The sequence below is a fragment of the Humulus lupulus genome, chromosome X, assembly GCF_963169125.1.
Source record: "Humulus lupulus chromosome X, drHumLupu1.1, whole genome shotgun sequence".
Lineage (NCBI taxonomy): Eukaryota > Viridiplantae > Streptophyta > Magnoliopsida > Rosales > Cannabaceae > Humulus > Humulus lupulus.
Window position 1 is genome coordinate 53,256,073 of NC_084802.1, and position 13,887 is coordinate 53,269,959.

At 31.8% G+C, this 13,887-nt stretch overlaps 3 protein-coding genes across 3 annotated transcripts; all 3 read left to right on the plus strand.

The window, feature by feature from the left end:
- Positions 1–979: 979 nt before the first annotated feature.
- Positions 980–2,004, plus strand: LOC133805827 (L10-interacting MYB domain-containing protein-like). Its single transcript, XM_062243978.1, has 2 exons — positions 980–1,327; positions 1,420–2,004. Exons 1-2 carry the CDS (start codon positions 980–982, stop codon positions 2,002–2,004), a joined length of 933 nt encoding a protein of 310 aa, XP_062099962.1.
- Positions 2,005–2,259: 255 nt separating this feature from the next.
- LOC133805828 (uncharacterized) lies at positions 2,260–3,587 on the plus strand. Its single transcript, XM_062243979.1, has 3 exons — positions 2,260–2,745; positions 2,833–3,064; positions 3,262–3,587. The coding sequence occupies exons 1-3, from the start codon at positions 2,260–2,262 to the stop codon at positions 3,585–3,587; spliced, it is 1,044 nt and encodes a 347-aa protein (XP_062099963.1).
- A 1,901-nt stretch (positions 3,588–5,488) lies between these two features.
- LOC133807174 (patellin-3) lies at positions 5,489–8,442 on the plus strand. Its single transcript, XM_062245345.1, has 4 exons — positions 5,489–6,952; positions 7,069–7,193; positions 7,336–7,486; positions 7,796–8,442. The coding sequence occupies exons 1-4, from the start codon at positions 5,738–5,740 to the stop codon at positions 8,048–8,050; spliced, it is 1,746 nt and encodes a 581-aa protein (XP_062101329.1). The 5' UTR covers positions 5,489–5,737; the 3' UTR covers positions 8,051–8,442.
- Positions 8,443–13,887: the final 5,445 nt, after the last annotated feature.

The window sequence follows — 13,887 nt, forward strand, 5'->3', positions numbered from 1 at the left end:
TGATTATTGTTTCTGTGATACTGGGTTATTCGATCTTCTTCATACCAGTATATTTGTGTGTGTATATATATATATGGGTTGGACTTGTTTAATGGTTTATTTTGATGCATTTCCTTTTTTGTTTCTAATGGATATATAGAGTGCATTTGGTTTATTTTGTTTCTAATGGATATATAGAGTACGACGCAGAGGAGAGAGATTTTTTTTGTTTCTAATGGATATATAGAGTAGGACGCAGAGGAGAGAGAGAGAGAATTAAAGTCGTATATAGAGTTATATTCAACACTGAGAGAATTAAAGTCATATGTAGAGTTGAATATTCAACACTGACTGAAAAAGGAGCCTTTGTGATTGACCAAGAAAAATACAAAGTGATGGGTGCCAATAGAGTACGACACAGAGAAAGAGTACACAACCCTTTTTTTTTTTTTTTTAATCTTTTTGCTAAATAAACTTTAATAATAAAGAATAAGAATTACCATGAAAGTATAGATATGCTTTTTTAATACAAAAACTAGATTAGATTTCTATCTTTTTGTTTTGAGTGAAATAAACAATATAAAGGAGATATATTTTGTCTAACAATATCTATAATTAAAATAATTTCATTTATGGTTGTCTGCTCTCTCAGCCGAGAAGTGGACATTAAAGATACAATTTTTACATTCAAAGATGAATCATTTATGGTTGCCATATACATAACAAAAATATCTTTTTAGTTCTTTTATTTTTACTTAATTTTCTCACTTCAAAAGTTGATTTATAGTAACCTTTTTACATGTATATGAATGTACATATGTGTGTGTTTTATCTTCTCCCAAGGGATTCTTTAAGAATAGTCTTGAAGTTGGATATGTTGAACTTTAGTTGAATTATTTAGTTTTACATAGATGGTAGTGATTGATAAGAGTTGTTGCGTATATGGATACATCATTTTACTTTTGTATTTTTTTTATACTTATCATTTCACTTTTATTAGATGGAAAATGAAAATAATATTTGCACCAAGAGTGACGTACCAAGAAGTAAAGTAATATGCAATTCAGAGAGTTTGAATTTTTTCTTAGACTTCTGTATCAAAGAGGTTGATGATGGGCATCGTCCTACTACTTATTTAGATAAAGTTGGATATGTAAACTTGATTACAAATATGAAGAAAGCAACTGGAAGAGATTACACTAGACCACAATTGAAAAATAAGTGGGATGGATTAAAAAATGAATGGAAGCTTTGGAAGCAACTCAAGGGAAAAGAAACTGGCTTAGGATGGAATATAAAAAAGAATACAATTGATGCAACTGAAGATTGGTGGAATAGTAAATTACAGGTACATTATAATCTTGTTAAATATTTATATGAAACTAAAAGACTTTTTTTTTTTCATAAATGTTACATTTAATTAACAAATTTTTTTTGTAGAGTCATCCCGATGCTGCAAAGTTTCGCATTCGGGGAATTGAACCAGAGGTAGAGGAAAAATTACATAGGATTTTCATGAACACTGTTGCTACAGGAGAGTATGCTTGGACACCTTCATCTGGAATAATTCCATCTGAGTCTGAAAAACCTTTTAACAATATTGAAACCTTACATGAACAACTTGAGAGTAGTGACGATGATCTAGAGATGCCTAATACTGATAGATTTCTTAGAGAGAAAAATAACAAGAGATTAGCCGAGCCACTTGAGAAACAAAATAAACCAATGAAACATGGAAAAGGAAAAATGAAGAAGACAGGGCCTTTAATGATATTTGAACAAATTTGTCGCCTTGCTGATGCTGTGGAGACAAGGAGTAGAAATATTGAAACAGCTAGAAAGGAGAATAGTATTACCGAAGTTATGAAAATTTTAAATTCTTTGCCTGGAATTGAGAAAGGGAGCAGCTTGTATTTATTTGCAACTCGCTTGTTTATCATGAAAGAGAAGAGAGAGATGTTTGCTTCATTGGAAGAACCTGAGTTGATGCTTACTTGGCTCAAGAATGAGCATACTCTGGGATAATTATAATACTATGACTTATAGTAGTAGTAGTATTTATTTTCTAAACTTTGTGTTATGACGTTAGTATATGTTTATTATGTTATTTCTTTACAGACTTTTTTTTTAAATTGCTCTCAAGACTTGGTGTTGTCACTATTTAATATAAATATGCTTTATTATGTTTTTCACTTGCATTTGTTATGAAGACTTTATGGCTATTTGGCATGTATTTTATATACTCTTTAATATACACAGGTTTATTTTAAATTAGAAATAATGGCAGACACGGATGAGGAGATTGAGTTACAATCGGCGTCTATAGCTACATACTTTGTTCAACATTATTATACAACATATATTGAAAAGACACCTTGTATGAATTCTTCTCAAACTGGTCATATGTGGTTGATGGAAATATTAAAAGGAAATGAAAGTAGATGTTATAGCATGTTTAGGATGGAGAAAGATGTTTTCATTAAATTATGCGATGAATTGGAAGCTAATTATGGATTTAAGGGTTCAGAGAGAATGTGTGCTCTTGAGATATTAGGCATGTTTTTATTTACATTAGGTCACGGTGCTGGAAACCGATTAACACAAGAGCGATTCCAACACTCAGGCGAGACAGTTAGTCGATATTTCAACAAGGTTTTAGATGTTTTATGTCATATGAGTGTAGATGTATTAAAACCACCAGACCCAAAATTTAAAGATGTTCCTGAAGAGATATTGAAAGATTCTAGATATATGCCTCATTTTAAGGTAAGTCATACTTTAAAATTATACAATTTTTTAATAATTTTTTTTCTAACTAGAGTATATTTTTATAATCTTGTATTTTTTTTCTAGAACTGTATTGGCGCAATAGACGGTGTACATGTGAATGCTGTAATTCCACCTGAAGATCAAGTACCATTTGTTGGTAAAAAAGGGATACCAACTCAGAATGTCATGGCAATATGTAATTTTGATATGCAATTTATATATGCATATGCTGGGTGGGAAGGTTCTGCTCATGATACAAGAATTTTCTATACAGCTTTACGTGATTCAACTTCAAATTTTCCAAAACCTCCCCAAGGTTGTCATCTAAACACATTTATAAAATATTAAAGTCTTTATAATTTTGTAATTATATTTTTATATTTTATTTGACAGGAAAATATTATTTAGTGGATGCGGGATACCCACAAATTACAGGTTTTTTAGGACCATATAAAGGCCAAAGATACCATCTACCACAATTTCAATGAGGTAGCAAACCTACTGGTTATAAAGAGGTATTCAACCAGGCACATTCTTCTCTTCGAAGTGTTATTGAAAGAACTTTTGGAGTATGGAAGAAAAGATGGAAAATATTAAGAGATATGCCTAGTTATCCATATCAGAAGCAAGTGAAAATAGTGATTGCATCAATGACCTTGCATAATTACATTCGAAGGCATGCAAAATGTGATCGACATTTTGAGAAAATTAGAGATAATCCATATTATTGTGTAGAAGATCAAACTAATATTGAAGATGAAGATAAGACAGCTAGAGCTTCAAATTTAAATGAAATGGACAATACTAGAGATCTGATTGCTGCAAGTTTAATGAGATAATCCATATTATTTAAGTTTTGTATTTTGTCGTATCAAATTGACTAAATTTAAATTATTTGTTATGATCAAAATTTATAATAATTTAAAAATAGACAATATTTATGTTGATTTTTTATTTTTTAAAATTTAATTAATCATTTTATTATACGTATATATTAAAAGAATTAAATATTATAAAAAATCATTATTATTTTTAATAAAATAAAAAATAACTATAAATATGTTAATATGTATAAATTTATTCAAACAAAAATAGTTAAATACATATGATACCTATTTTGGTCATTCTGTATTTAACAGTTATCTAATAATCTAATTTACCAAACACTTATATACAACTTTTCCAACTCACAGTATTTCTAAAGTTATAATTTACCAAACACTCAGCAGCTTTTTTTCACAGCACAGCTACAGCTGCTTTTTCCCACAGCACAGCTGTACCAAACTGGCCCTTAATCAATCAAAATTGAGTATAACTGTGTGTAAAATTGTGATCACACTTTTTAACTCTATCTCTAACCTCTTTCTCTAGCTCTTAAAAATCATAAGGTTTTTCCAAAAAAATTATCAAGAAATTGCTAGTCTTAATCAATCAAAAATGGGTATAACTGTGTTAGTCTATACGGTTTCCCACTGTGATTTTTTTGTCTCTTCCTAAAATAAAGAAGTGAATCATCATTGTCAGAGAAAGAAAACTGCATCCCTCTAAAATAGAGAAGAATCATTGCTTTGAAAGGGCTACAAATTTGGGCACAAGATAAGGAATACAATTGTTCTTCCTCTATTTTTTATACTATTTTTACTTTAAAGCTTATTATCTTGCACCTTAAACCTGATTTTCTTTTTCATTTCTGCTAAAGTTTTGTTAACAGAAAATACACGTTTATAGTTATTGTAAAATAATTTATATATCAACTTATCAAATTAAAATTAGCAGCATAAGCAACATTGACAAACACATTCTTTTTGTTAGCTTATTGTTTTATATATTTTTAAATAATATAAATTTATACATACCCTAATATTGCATGTTTTTTATGGTGTATGTAAAGATTTAAAGTATATTTTATGTACATATATCATCACTTATTTTTTAAACATGCCTTGCCATTTTATTTACTTTCTAGATAAAAGTACAAAAAAAGAAGAAAAAAACAAGAAATATATGTAAAAATAAAACTCTAAACACTATATCATAGACAAAATTGTATCATTTGACATCAATAAAATACTAATACCAAAATTAAACGACATCAATAATTCTAATGACGCCAAAATGGATGACACTTTTGGTGTCCCATTTGACATCGTTAGTATACTAACGCTAGAAGTCTAATATTAGTGTCACTGGCGCTAACTAGTATATTAAAATAATTTGGATTTGACCACTATTATAAAGAAATTAATATAGATATAGATAAATCTAAATTAATATATGATTACATATATATGTAAATTGGACTATTTTCTATTTTTTTTTTACTTTTTCTTTTATAAATAAATTGCTAAATTGGCGTCATTGATCTATTAACATCATTGCCAATAGCATATCACCAACTTCGTTTAACGCCATTGATCGACACCGTGAGGTGAGGCCGTGACACCAAAACCCTTTTGGAGTAATGTATCAATGGAAGAATGACATTTCTAGAGTAGTGGAGAAAGTAGAGATGGAGGAACATGAGCAGAGTGCTGGTAATATTTAGTATTTGTATAAATAAAAAGTACATTTTTAAAATTATAAATATTTTATAAAATGTAATTGATTGTTTAATTTTTCCTTATTAAAATTTCGCTTAGCTAAGTATGATAATAAGTGGGCACAACAATTGGATAGCACAGAATCAGGGAAAGAAATAAAATCACTGTAAGAAAAAAAAGGAAAAAAAGAAAAGAAAAGAAAAGAAAAGAAAAGAATAAGCATTTGGGGAGCATAGGATTCCAGAATTTTCACTTAGTACCACTTCAGTCCGCGGTGAGCATGCTTTAACGCCAGACAAGCACACATACAGAGACAGCTCCTTAGTTAAACCGATTTGTCTTCATCTGCCTCCTCCCAAAGCCAACTCACTCGCGCACGAGCACGACCAACTCCTTCACCTGTGCCCCTAAACTCTACCTATTCTACACTTTTCTTTCTCTCTCTCTCCATGGCCGATGACACTCCTCCCGCTGCTCCTCCTGTCACCCCACCTTCATCTTCAGAGCCCCTTCTTCTACCACTGACTGAAACCGAAGATCCTCCGCCGCCGCCGCCGCCCCCCGTATCATATTCTCCGGCTGTGGAACTCTCCGAATCTCCTATTGAGACTCATAAGGAAGAGCCACCGGCGTCGGGTCCTGCTCCGGTGGTGGTTGAGAAGGAAGACCCACCACCGAAACTGGCGACTACAGAGTCGGTGCCGATTGCGCTTGCGACCCAGAAAGCAGAACATTCTTCAGTTGAAGCTGAAGTGACGCCGACTGTGGTAGTTGTGAAAGAAGAGCCATTAGTTGCGGCGGCGGCGGCGCCTGCTGAGGAGTCTGAAGCGAAAGGGAAACTGGAAGAGTTTTTTGCTAATGATTCTGAGAAATCGAAGCCTTCATCAGGTGAGCGGGAGCCGAAGATTCCTAAATCTTTGATTTCGTTTAAAGAAGAGAGTAACAAAGTAGCCGATCTCTCAGATTCTGAGAGGAAGGCTCTTCAGGAGCTGAAGCAGCTTATCCAAGAGGCTGTGGATTCCAATGTATTCACTACTGGGCAAGTAGCTCCTGCTGATTATGCTTCTAAACCCACCTCCGATCCCAAAACTCAAGAGAATCCAGAAGCGGAAACCAAAAAAGTAGAAGAAAAAGCTCCAAAAGTTGAAACTTCTGCGGAAGAGCTTTCTATTTGGGGTGTTCCTCTTTTGAAGGACGATAGGACTGATGTGATTCTTCTCAAGTTTCTGAGGGCTAGGGACTTTAAAGTGAAGGACGCTTTTGTTATGTTTCGGAATACGGTTCGTTGGAGAAAGGAATTCGGGATAGAAGTGCTTTTGAATGAGGATCTTGGTGATGATTTAGATAAGGTGGTATTCATGCATGGAACTGATAGAGATGGTCACCCTGTATGTTACAACGTTTTTGGGGAGTTTCAAAACAAGGATTTATATCAAAAGACATTTTCGGATCAGGAGAAACGCACAAAATTTCTTCGGTATAGGATTCAGTTCTTGGAGAAGAGTATTAGGAAGCTTGATTTTACTCCTGGTGGTATTTGTACCATCTTTCAGATTAATGATCTCAAAAACTCTCCGGGGCCCGGAAAGTCAGAACTTCGACTCGCCACAAAGCAAGCTCTCCAGTTGCTTCAGGACAATTATCCTGAGTTTGTTGCTAAACAGGTTCCTTCACTGTCTTCTGTTTTTCAGCTCTCACTTACTGGTTCTTATAATTGTTTTCAATGGTCTAAAATAACATTTTTGTACTTGCGTTTCTGGTCCTTGTCTTGGTTTTAAAGGTATTCATCAGTGTTCCTTGGTGGTACCTAGCCTTCTACACTATGATCAGCCCATTCCTGACCCAAAGAACCAAAAGCAAGTTTGTTTTTTCAGGCCCTGCGAAATCCCCTGATACCCTTTTCAAGTTAGTAGATAATTTTATTGTTATAACTTATTGGTTAATAAATTTATGTATTCATTTCAGTAATGTGTATTTCTTAGTTTGGTTTTTTAATCTGTCCTTTTTTTTATTGCTAATTTTAAGTTTCAAATTCCGATCAATACAGATACATTTCTCCCGAGCAAGTACCGATTCAATATGGTGGATTAAGTGTGGATTTCTGTGATTGCAACCCAGAATTTAGCATTTCTGACCCAGTCACCGAAGTATTTGTCAAACCAGGAACTAAGCAAACTGTGGAGATTATAATATATGAGGTCTGCCATTTCTTAACTCATTATCTTTTCCTGTTGTGAAGTTTATATTCATTTAGTGCTATGTAATTGCCAAATTTTTATTACTGGGATGGACAATTGGGGTGACTCGTTCTCCTTGGAACAATTTTTGTGACCAAGCCCCCCCCCCCCCCCCCCTCCACACACACACACAACTGTTTCTAATGGTGAAATGAGAATGCCATCCTCTATCTGCCTATCACTTAATTTTGAAATCAAACTGCCAGTTGTAATTAGAAACGTTTTTGCTTAATGTCTGGTAAGCATATAATGGGAATTTTTGGATTGCAGAAATGTGTCATTGTATGGGAGTTGCGTGTTGTGGGATGGGAAGTGGGCTATGGAGCTGAGTTTGTGCCCAACACTCAAGATGGATACACAATTATCATACACAAGTCGAGAAAGATGGCCCCAAGTGATGAACCAGTGGTACATAACAGCTTCAGAGTTGAGGAACTGGGCAAGATATTGCTGACAATTGACAATCCAACCTCAAAAAAGAAAAGACTTCTCTACAGGTTCAATATCAAACCCCTCACTGACTGAGGGTTCAAATTTGAATCACTTCGATCGTTTGCAGGATCTATAGAGAAAATGAAGATTAAGAAGAACAGCTTCTCCCAGTCATTTGCCCTCTTCATTTTCATAAAGCTTGTCTACTAGGTGCTTTGTATATTGGGCTTTCCTAGTTGCATCATATTGAATCATAAACTTTTAATATTAGTAAATTTGCATGTAACTTGTGGTGTTGGTGGTTTTCCATGGTCTTATTGGTTTTATGCTTTTTGCGTGATAGACAAGAAAAGTGAGTTGCATATGGAATTGAATGTCATTTTTTTTGGGATCGTGCATAGAATCAGAACCTCTGTACTTTTTTGTATTTGGGATCATAGGGTGTGTTTCAATATATGGTCATCAAGATGTCTACTTTACCTATATATATATCTTGTTTTATTGGACAATATATCTGTTCAGGGTCACTGGATAGTGGATAATCATTAAAGCATGTTCAGGGTACAATTATATCAAATATAATTTAGGCATGGAGGGAACAAAATACGAGTGTTTCCTTTTTGTTGTCCTCTCTTTTCTTCCTTTTTCCTGTTTAGACAAATGACTTTATTTGGAAGAAAGAGGCCAAGGTCTTTAATCTTCATTCTATGCCATTTGAAATAGTTCTTCCAATGTCACAATTCTATGGTGTCATTTTCATGTTTTCATATTCAACCTTTAGGTACAATCAAGCAAGCAATACTTGTCTTTCTTTGCAAATATTTTCCCTTGTTAAAAGAATCATAAATCTCACAAGATCAAAAAAATATAAGCTACGTCTGTTCAATTATAGTTTATACAAATTATGTTAGTTGTTGACATGCCTTGTTATTATGACTTGGTGTGCACTTTTATTGTATGGGTTCTCTATGGCTTCATTATCATCCTTACCAACTTTTTAGTAGCTTTGTTTTCATATCTATTATCAGTATTTAGAAAGTGTGGTTGACTTTCCAGTGTGGTAGTTTTGGTTTTTGTTTTTATGATTTTCAAGCAATAATATTTTGTTTCTTTTCACAACGATGACGAGAAGAAAATAATAAAGGTATCGTCATTACTTGTTAGCATTCTTAGATGGTGCTTTTGAGTATAATATATGCATTTGATGTTGTACCAAACCACACAAGTCTAAGACTAGCTGTTGTACCAAAGGTTTTACACAGGTGGGGTTGCTTAATTGTTTTTTAGGGACACAATAATTGGATTTATAGAAGTTAGCCAAAAAAAAATTAATGGTCTACGTTTCTATTTATTATTATTATTATTATTATTATTTGATAAGAAATATGATCAAGGAGCAACATCTCTGAGGGTCACTGTTTTCTAAGGCAACGAGAATCTCTCCATATGTTTAGTTTAGATAGTTTTTTTATTAGATTTCTTTCAGATCTGAATGTGGAGTTTGTCCCATGTTTCATTGATTCATTGTTTAACGATCATTCAACGAGATAATACGTTGGTGTTCATAATTTTATTTTTTGATTGATTTTAGGTCTTTAGCCATTATTGAAGTTGATATATTTTTTTATGGAAAACATTGTAAACGACTTGTTATACTTAAGTTGGTCATTTAAATTAGTTTTGTAAAGTAATTCCATATGTTATGTACATTGTTGGATTGACCAAATTAATAAAATTTGTCTATTATATATAAATATATATAAAAACTGAAGAAAAAAAATCATTCCAAATACAATTATGACAACAATGACCTCAAAGGATTTCAAAATATATTGTACAACAGATGGAGTTTGAACTTTAGGTCAAATAAACCAATGGAGTGTGAGCATGTTTCATTTCTAAATTTTGGGTTTTTCATGTATCAATTGATGTTGTTTGATGTTTGATTTTGGATGATTTATAAATTTGAAAACATGAGTTTGATTGTATATTTTATTTTCTTAGTTAATTTGTACGAAGGTGGTCTAGCAAGGCACATAAATGATATTAATTGTTATGTATGTTTTAGTCAAAGGGGTTAGTAGCCTACTAACATCTTTGGATTGAAGGCGTTTGTAGGCTATATGCACATTTATTTGTAAAGGTTAATAGCCGTTTGGTATGTAGGAATCTGGACACGAGAATTGGAATCTGAACACTTTCCCATGTTTGGTACTGGGTTTAAGTTTTTCTAACCTAGGAATGTGTACTCCAGGAGTTTTAACTTTTCCTGATTCTAGGTTCAAGTGAAACCTATCTGACAAGTGGTTTTCAGATACCCAGGAATGTGAAACACTTCAAAATTATTATTATATTTTAAAAAAAAAATCTTAAACCAATAATTTTTTAGTTAATGACTTATTTTATTTTTGAATCTTATAATATAAAAACAAATATACATATATCAAACTATAAAATGATAAATAATATTTGTTTATTTAAGGAAATTGATTTGTAAAGCTTTTATATCATTCTTTTAGTTTAAAATAACAAATTAAATATTATTAAAAATAAAATAAGAGTATTTTTGTAATTTTAAAAATTATACTTGATTCTAGTATTCAATAGATGTAAAAAGTATTTCATGAGTAAAATTGTTTATAAATTATTTTGATGAAATATATTTTTATATTAATTTTATGAAAAAATATATATACATATATCAAACTATAAAATGATAAATAATATTTGTTTATTTAAAGAAATTGATTTGTAAAGCCTTTATATTACTACTTTAGTTTAAAATAACAAATGAAATATTATTAAAAATAAAATAAGGGTATTTTTGTAATTTTAAAAATTATACTTGATTTTAGTATTCAATCTATTAAAAATATTTCATGAGTAAAATTGTTTATAAATTATTTTGATGAAATATATTATTATATTAATTTTATGAAAATATGAAAATTTAACCTATTCCTATGCACAACCAAATACAGAAAGTGATATTCTCAGGAATCATAGATAAGATTACAGTGCACAACCAAACACAATGATATAAGTTTCCAGACTATCAGATTACTCTCTTCAACTTTCCCAGTAATATGAAAACTGTGAACTCCTCGTACCAAATGGCCCCTAAGTATTTTACTGACATTACAATGAATATTTAAGGCGCTATCAATTTTAGTATTAAGAACGACACTCATGCTAAATATTTTTTGCCACATTTTTCTGCAGACTTTTTTCCACAATTCTATTATTAGGATTTACATTAAATTTTTCACTTTAAACACACGATTACTTATTTTAATTTCCAATTAAGTGAAAAAAGTCACCGTATCAAACATTGTCATTCATATATAAATATGTAATAATGTAAGTACTGTAATCTACGTCCATTTGACTGACCTCTCTCTTCATTAGTTCATATCCTCATTTTTTGCCTCTTTAGAGCATTGTGAATGATGATATAATTAAAGATGGGAACATAACATGTATTTCGCTTAATTAGCTCCTCATCATTTCATCACCATTATATAGCTAAAATATTGCATTGTGTGTGTTATCACGTGTAGTGTGAGCATAGCATGTATTATTTTGACTATTATATCTCTATAAATAATAAAAATTAAAAAAAATTATAAATAGAGATTAATTAATGTAATAATTAATTACATTAGGGATTTAAATTAGAACTTAAGGGTCAGAGACAGAACAAATTAGGAGTTTTACTCGAAGAAAAAAACTAATAAAAATATTAATTAATTATTTATTATCTTAATTTTATGAGATTATAAAATTATATTAATTAAGAAATAATTAATTCAACTTTATATTTTTCTACACAATTTAAATTCTAAAACTAAAATCTAAAAATAGAAACTTATATATCATAACTATAAGCAACTTCTATAACAAGTCACAAAAGATATAATCATCTTAGAAATGTAATCACTAAAATATGATTGATATATACATTTTTTTTTGTGGGGAGATTGATATATATATTTAACCGTAAATAAAAAAAAATTGGCAGCTAAGGTCTTTCTTTTTAAAAAAGAAATATTATAATTAAGTCCTTAATCTTTTTCTTAGCAATAGTCCCTTCCATTACAGTTTTGTTGCACATCAACGAATCTGTTAAATGTTGACTCATTGTACACGTATCAATAACATATTGGTCCAACTCGTTTTAAATAAATTTAAAATAGAAAAAATTAAATTAAAAATATATTTAATTAACAAAAAATATATATTCTTTTTAAATAATAAAAAAATAATATAAAATTAAAAAAATATTTTTATTAAAAATTATTTCTAAAATAATAAAAACATAAATTAAATATTGTTAAACATCATAAAAATAAAACAAACAAAAAAATCCTAAGAACTAAATATAATTAAAAATTAAAATCCTAAAAGTAAAAAAAATAAAAACAAAACCCTAATTCTAATCTCTCTCTTCCTCATCTTTTTTCCTCTCTAAGCCTCTCATCCCATCTTTTTCTTCCTCCCAACGTAAAGAGACAACCCATTCTTTTGTCCGTCCGAGTCCTACCCCCACTTTTTGTAAGTTCATGTCTGGCCCCTAGTCCCGACATCAGAAATATGGAGCCAGCCTAGCGACAATCGTCCAAGCCTCGTACCCAGTCACGATTCCCGCCCGTGACCCAGCCCAACGACGGCGTCTAAGCCTCGACCGTGATCTAGTCCAGCAACGACGTCTAAGCCCTGCACCCACCCCCCACGTTGGCATGTGACCCAATTCCACCATTGATTTGATTTTTTTTTTTTTTTGAATGTGAGATTTGAAATTTTGGGACTTCTCAAATATAGAAAGATTGATCAATCTGTATGGGTTTGTTGAATAAATTGTATGGGTTTGTTGAAAAAAATTGAATGGTTCTGTTGATAAAATCTTGATGGGTTTATTTTAGGTTTAAGATTTTTGGGGTTGAATGAGGATGAAGATGTTGAAGGAGGATATTAGGAAATATTTTGTAATTTAATACTATTATTTTGATTAAGCTATTATAGGAAATAGAGATAGGATTGGGGCGCAAGATTAGGAGAGATTTTTGGTTGGTTTCCTACTTTTTGTTGATTTCTTTTGTATATAATAGGTGGATTACGAGACAATGAAAGATAGAGGAAAAGATTAATCAAGTTTATCATGGTATCAGTAGCCTAAAGGCTTTACACGATATTTTTTTTTACCAAGAGATTGGTACTGTGACCATTCTTTTGCACCATGACCAGTAGTGAAGCAGCCATAACCAAGAGCTCCGGTGGAGAGAAAAAGATGGATGTTTTTTTTCCTTGGATCCAATGACAATCCAGGTAATCTCATCACTCCGGTGCAACTGAAAGGAGATAATTATGATGAATGGGCGAGAGCTATTCGTACGACGTTAAAAGCGAAGAGAAAATTTGGGTTTCTGGAAGGGACGGTGCCGACTCCCACTGATACAGACAAACTTGATGATTGGCATACGGTGCATTCCCTGTTGATTGCATGGTTGATGAATACTCTTGATCCTTCACTTCGATCAACTCTCTCGTACTATGAGAATGCGCAAGAATTGTGGTCTGCCTTAAAAAGATGATTTTGCGTGGTGAATGGGACACGGATTTGTCAACTTAAGATGTCTCTTGCGGAGTGCAAGCAAGGGAAGGTGGAGTCTATAACAGCCTACTTTGGTCGACTTAGCAAGATCTTGGATGAATTGGCCACTTATATTTCGTTACCAACCTGTTCTTGCGGTGGCTGTAAGTGTAATATAACAGAGAAATACCTCACTATACTGCAGGAAGAACGTCTTCTATGGTTTCTTATTGGTCTGGACAGTTCTTATGCCTCAGTACGATCACAACTCCTGACTCAAGAATCGCTACCTTCACTGGATAAGGCATATCAAACTCTAATGCAAGAGGAGCAATTGCGT